General features: G+C 38.6%; 1 protein-coding gene across 1 annotated transcript; it reads left to right on the top strand.

The window, feature by feature from the left end:
• Positions 1–2,604: 2,604 nt before the first annotated feature.
• lyve1a (lymphatic vessel endothelial hyaluronic receptor 1a) lies at positions 2,605–6,650 on the top strand. The gene is made up of 6 exons (XM_077518424.1): positions 2,605–2,774; positions 2,842–3,019; positions 3,100–3,239; positions 4,442–4,618; positions 4,706–4,778; positions 6,297–6,650. Exons 1-6 carry the CDS (start codon positions 2,693–2,695, stop codon positions 6,361–6,363), a joined length of 717 nt encoding a protein of 238 aa, XP_077374550.1. The 5' UTR covers positions 2,605–2,692; the 3' UTR covers positions 6,364–6,650.
• Positions 6,651–6,799: the final 149 nt, after the last annotated feature.

The raw sequence follows: 6,799 nt of genomic DNA, 5'->3' as shown, positions 1-6,799 counted from the left end.
TGCACGCACGGTGTATTGTTCGTACAATAAGCAGTCAAGCAGCTGGAGCTGCAGGATGTTATTGTGCTTGACCATGAAGTCATGTGACAGATAACATTCTGCAAAATGGCAGGGTCACTTGATGAATTCATGCCACAAACAATACAAAACTGAGGACTGTAAGGGAAACTTACACAAGAGAGGTCAATGAGGTCATTCATACTGTAAATGTTGTGTTAAAAATCATGGAATACGCAAAATTTGAAATTGAAAGTAATGCAGACTTGTAATTGGTGGCCCCTAGCTAGGAGCTTATTATTTGTAGCCTCTATATTTTTGTTTTAATGCAAAGATAATGAAGTACATTTTTTTCTTCAAACTTCAGTATTTGCTAATAACAATTTTATTCTTCACTATATTTAGTCCGGAGCTTGGAACTAATGTTGTGTTCATTTGTACTTACTTTACATGGCGATTGACAAATACTGGAAGCCCAAATAGAAAATAATGGCAGTGAATAATCAACCAAACGAGCTGTGTGCCTGCGTCATTACTCGTGCTGCTGTGACATTCATGGGGTGTTTTTGTGGAAGCGAGATCACGGGAGGATCCTGAGATCACGGCCATGCTCATGACTTTGCAAGCTCCCACGGGAGGAAATCCTTTGGACCATACGTGAAATGTCAAGTGTCAGCGACATTGAATGGATTCTTGCAGGACAGTGAAACTTCATTTACTAATACACATCATGAATTTTGCACAAGTAGCCTACTGTTGCACTTGTTGCACCTGAGCTGTTTACATTTGTGTGTTCTTAAAAGGAACCCCGACTGTCATGACAAGTTTGCTCTATATTAATTATTTGGTTGTTACTACCATAACTATGAGATTAATTTTTCAAAAATAATTTCCATTTTAATTTTGTAGAAACATTATTTGGGCGTACGCCGCCATTGTTATTTACGTCGCAACGTATTCCATACGTAGTGACGTAGAATGGCTCTCTGGAGCAATGTGAAACATCTGTCAAGAAAGCAAGTTAAACCTTGTAGCACGTTTCTACAAAATGTATTAAACTGGAAATGATTTTTGAAAAATTAATCTCATAGTTATGTTAGTAACAACCAAATAGATAATACAGAGCAAACTTGTCATGACAGCCGGGGTTCCTTTTAAGGGTTTTATTGTTGCAGCAGTCGGGATTGAAGCAATGAAGTACAATGATTTTTTTAAGCCGTGTTGTCATATGGATGGATGGATGGATGGATGGATGGATGGATCAATTGATGGATGGACGGGTGGACAAATGAGTGGGTGGTTTTATGAATGGATGGATGGATGGATGGATGGATGGATGGATGGATGGATTAATGAATAGATGGATGGATGGATGGATGGATGGATGATTGATAAACAAATGGATGGATGGATGGATGGATGGATGGACAAATGGATGGATGGTCAAATGCATAAAGGATGGATGGATGATGGATGGATGGATGGATGATGGATGGATGGATGGATGGATGGATGGACAAATGGACGGACGGATGGATGGATGGATGGATGGATGGACGGACGGATGGATGGATGGATGGATGGATGGACAAATGGATGGATGGATGGACAAATGGATGGATGGTCAAATGCATAAAGGATGGATGGATGGATGGATGGATGGATGGATGGATGGATGGATGGACAAATGGATGGATGGATGGATGGATGGATGGATGGACAAATGGATGGATGGTCAAATGCATAAAGGATGGATGGATGGATGGTCAAATGCATAATGGATGGATGGATGGATGGATGGATGGACAAATGGATGGATGGTTAAATGCATAAAGGATGGATGGATGGATGGATGGATGGATGGATGGATGGACAAATGGATGGCTGGTTAAATGCATAAAGGATGGATGGATGGATGGATGGATGGATGATGGAGGGAGGGAGGGATGGATGGATGGATGGATGGACAAATGGATGGATGGTCAAATGCATAAAGGATGGATGGATGGATGGATGGATGGATGGATGGATGGATGGATGGATGGACAGTCAAATGCATGGATGGGTTGATGATGGATGGGTAGATGCAGGATGGACAGACAAATAGATTTGTGGTTGGACCGAAAAATTGATGGATGGTCAAATGGATGTATGATGGTTGGTGTGCTGGGTAATGATATGGGAAGAATAGTGAAATAGTGGCTAGACGGGTGGATGTGATGTAGTTTGCAACAGATATGCTTCCTGACAGACAGGAATTGGTAAAGAAGTGGATTTGCTTGGAAATAAAAATAAAAAATCAACTTTTGTGGGCATTCAGCCCATTGTGAGAGAAGAGATAATTATGGAAAAAGTACTGACACAATAAGTGCATTCAAAAGTTAAGAGAAGGTGAAATTCATTTTTTTTGTTTTTAGGTTATCTCCACACGATTATATTTTTCAGCTCAATTTTGCTTGCTGTTGAACTTCAGTGTGCTTTCCATATGTTTTATCTTCTGGTCTCGTGGGCCTTGCGCTCGGTCCTTTGACCCGACTTCCCTCTTCCCCTTCCTTTCCGTTCTGGCAATGGCCAAAGAGTGCACACAGCCCAATGAGAGCAGATCACCTCTATTTAACCCCGTCCATTTGGCTGGGGCGCACACAGAGCGCTCAACACTTTTGTCCGTATTCGTTCGTTTCGACCACCAGAAGCCATGAAGGCCCTTTTCCTTTGTGTCGCTGTGGCGCTTTCGATCACTGCGGGCTTCTCTCAGAACATCACGATCCACCTGCAAGGTAAAGCTTTTTCTATTTTACAAGTTCTTCGTGCTTCCAATAGTGACAACGCATATGCTGTTGACAGTGTTCCCAGCAAAAAGCATCGCCGGAGTGGTCCAGCTCAGCCGTATGAATGATCAAAACCAGCCCGAGTACGGCTTCAATGTCACCGAAGCACGAGACCTTTGCACTAACCTCGGACTCAACCTCGCCACCAAAGATCAAGTCGCCGAAGCCCTCAAGAGGGGTTTAGAAACATGCAGGTCAGACACACACAAAGTCACACACAAAGTGACATTTAACCATGAAAAACAAATGTTCTTTTTTTTTTCCCTTTCTTCAGGTTTGGCTGGATTGACGAGCATTATGCAGTCATCCCCCGTATCAAGGCACTTGTGAACTGCGGCCAAAACCAGATTGGTTTGCTCCCATGGCGAGCTGCACTGGACAAGAAGTTTGATGTGTTTTGCTTTAATCAATCAGGTAGGATTATTCATTATTAGAAATGCATGTAAAATGTGCAGTACTTAATATATATGTAATCAGCCATTAAAAAAAAAAAAAAAAAAGTATTTGAGTATCCAGCAGATTCTTTTAATTTTACTAATATTTTGATGTTCCCATTTTGAACAAGAATGAGGCACTGAATTCTTTTTTTAAATACCCAATTTAGCTCAGATGTCAAAAATTGATGAAGCACATTATTTGATTACTTAATTAATTTTTTTCTTTCCAGGATATAAATAATTACAATTTGACATGTTAATCAATATGCAGTATATCAATATGCATTCCCATTCGTTATATATTTACAAAGGTTTATTGTTGTGATTGTTTGTTTTATGTTTTAGGTTAAAAAAAACACAAAAAAAAGGCTGAGGAAGAATGTCTCTTTATTACATGCAACTTGTTGGCAAGAACATTAAATTATTATTTAGTAATTGATTCATATTTTCTTGTCCCCTAGTTCTATTCCCGTGTATGGCACCTCACTATTTTTGCTACTTGTGTAAGAAAATATAGCAATGCAGACAAGAAAATACAAAAAGAAAAAAAATGTTGACATTGCTCTACGTTAAATGATGTAAAGAACAAAAAACAAAAAAAACAACCACAATAATAAACAGTTGTCTTTGTTGTTGTTGTTGTTGTTTTTTTTACATGTTTTTCAGAAAACCCAATTCAACAATAGAATTGCATGAGCAGTTCAACCGAGTGTGTACCTTTGAGATCCATTGCCTAAGTACAGTCATGTTGTATTTAACTTTGAAGTTGAATACATTTATTTTTAAGTAATGTTAGTTTTTAACTATTCATTTTAAGTATTTAGTTTATGCAGTTTTATTTAACTTTTATGTGCAATATATTTTAATGGAACACTGTATTGAGTTTTAACGTTCAAACTGTGGTTTAAAATAATATTAAATATTGTATACATTTTAGGAATGCAATTTCTGTCTTGTTTTTAACAGGTTGTTTAGGTTTAAGCAGTACTTGGTGTAAAAGTTTGACTGACTTAGGTCATTATTTTAGGAAGGTGGCAATATATAAATTGATTATCCTCATCAAATTCAATACTGAAATTTTACCATGTCTCCTTTATTGACAACCATAAAAAAAGTATGAACAATACCAGTGAGATTAACTTTATGTAATAAATCTCTTTGTGTTTTTGCCATCTGCAGATTACACAGATCAACCCGAGGAAGAAGCGACGACCCCAAAGTCCTCTGACTCCCTAAGTCCTACCCCGGCGCTCTTTATTTTCAACCTTTCTTTGACCTCCGACCTCACAGTGCTTGAAAGCCTGGACGGTGCGCAGCTGGCCCGTTTATCCGGCAATGAACAGAGCTCTGGGAAAGGTTTGCCACTTGTCTCCATTCCACAAAATATATGATTGATAAGTTGCACGTGTGACCAACGTAGCTTGTCATGTTTGACTGTAACAGGAAAGGTGGTGCTCATCACCTCGGCGTGTGCTGTTCTCCTGGTTGCAATAGCCGTCCTTGCATACATGAAAGTGTAAGTTGCCTTCTCTTGAAACAGTCGTGTTCAGCTTCTTCTTTGGAAATCCACAAGTAATTGACTCACCCCAACTAATAGAATTTGTAATTGTGTATAGAAGCCACAAGATGGTGGTCAGTGACTACTTTTGTTGAAATGAAGCCCTTCAAATCACATACTCAGTTGCTTGGCATCAAGATGCCACCTGGTGGCACTAAAGAAATACTAGTTTTGATATGATTACTCTTGTTTAAAAAAAAAAAAATCATTGTTATATGATAAATATTATAATTAACTCATTCAAACTCAAAAACGTATAAATATGTATTTTAATGTTGTTTATGCTAGAGCATACAGAAGGCTTTGATACTGCTTCTGACATGAAGACTTCACTTAAAGCAATGAGTTATTCCAAAAACGGCCAGAAGGTGGCAGCAGAGTATAATAGATCAGCCAAGGCCATGTTGCAATAAGCTCTTTTTCCATTGTTTTCACCAGGAATATGAATAGTGATTAAACTTAGCTATATTCTAATGGTAATTGCTGCAAAACAGATACAACTATACTTGTACTGTTACCTTTCCTGATGAAAGAAGAGACTCTAATCTTTCTTTTGGTAGGTTCCATGTTTTTGTAGCAGTAGAATATAATATTCTGTGGACCTTGTAAAATCAGTCAAAATCCAGTAAAACAGCCGAGAGTGAAGGAGGTTGCTTCAGTGAAAACGACTGGGACTGAATGAGTTAAGTGTGTGTGAGTATGATATCAGGCATCGTATCAGGCCAAAACTGGCGAGTGAATGAAGGTTTTTAAATTGTATGTATCAAAAGGACTAGTGGTATTAGTATTGTTGAGTATCTCATTCACAAAAAAAAACTTAGGTATCGGTATGGTATCGGCATCGGCAGATACTGCAAAGCTGGTTATCGGGATCAGTATCAGGGTCCAAAAAACGGTATCGGAACAAGACTAATTTTTTATAGCGGGGATAGATGGGGGAGAATCTGACTATGCTCGACAGTAAATGTCAAACTTGGAAACAACTTTACTGATGCCCAACCACCGGTAGATGACATCATTGCCCCATTTTATACGAGATAAACACAGTTTCGGAGTCCATGAGAGAAATGGCTGTATTTTAGCAAACCTTCATTTTTCTACTGTCAATTATAAAAGAACGGGATGAGGCAAAAAAGTAGGGAGTCTATTCTGTCATTTGGTAGATTTGGTTATAATTATTGAACGTAATATCGCGTGGGTATTGAAAATTTTGAAATTTTTTAAAATGACTGGCAGTGAATGAGGTATTTGTTTGTCTTGGTGCCCCAGAACTATGTTGAAGCAATTTATGGCGCTTCATTGATGCCATCTTATGACATTTTAGTACCAAGGAAGTACTTTGCATTGAAGTGAGCTGAGGAGTCATCTTGTGGCCTCTATTGGCAATTAAAAGCCTATTTAGGGAGGCGTCAGTTATTCATACAATATTTCAATTTGTATCAGGCATTTATTGTGACATTGTGTGTTTGTGAACAGGAAGAGGCGCTTCCAGAGAGCTGACGTGATTCCAGAGCGTGGCGACGTCATTCACATTGCAAGTTAAATGATCGCTTCAAGTTACCGCCTGTCTGATTTCACTCGTGTTTGTGCAACACACATCTGATTTTGCACCGTGCATATTGTTTTGTGTCTATTGTTAAAAAGCAGCCGCTCGTAAGGATGCACAGTATATACTCACAATCGTTTTGAAGACTGACTCCTTGTTTTTATGATTTTGATATTGGAAGTACAGTACATGTAAGTAAATGAGACTTTAATGAACTAGACTAGGCATCATTTATCTGCATGTAATCACATTGGTCCAAACTAAACTGTTTGAAAAGCTTTCTCGACAGGTTTCTTGTGTCTTGTGTAAACAGCTCTCGCACAACACAGTCTGGAGTGCAAATGTTTATACAGCGTGGGTTTGTGTGAAGATGGAGTGTGTGCCCTTGTCATCATTGTTTTTTAAGTGTATGAAAAACATTAATCATACAAGA

This window comes from Festucalex cinctus, chromosome 4, assembly GCF_051991245.1.
Source record: "Festucalex cinctus isolate MCC-2025b chromosome 4, RoL_Fcin_1.0, whole genome shotgun sequence".
Taxonomy (NCBI): Eukaryota; Metazoa; Chordata; class Actinopteri; order Syngnathiformes; family Syngnathidae; genus Festucalex; species Festucalex cinctus.
Note: the sequence above shows the minus strand (reverse complement) of the source record. Positions and strands in the feature narration are given on the sequence as shown.

Coding starts and splice junctions, on each gene's coding strand:
- lyve1a (XM_077518424.1), top strand. CDS start 2,693: ATGAAGGCCCTTTTCCTTTGTGTCGCTGTGGCGCTTTCGATCACTGCG. Junction 4,619..4,705: donor TGAACAGAGCTCTGGGAAAG/GTTTGCCACTTG, acceptor TGACTGTAACAG/GAAAGGTGGTGCTCATCACC. Junction 4,779..6,296: donor GTCCTTGCATACATGAAAGT/GTAAGTTGCCTT, acceptor GTTTGTGAACAG/GAAGAGGCGCTTCCAGAGAG.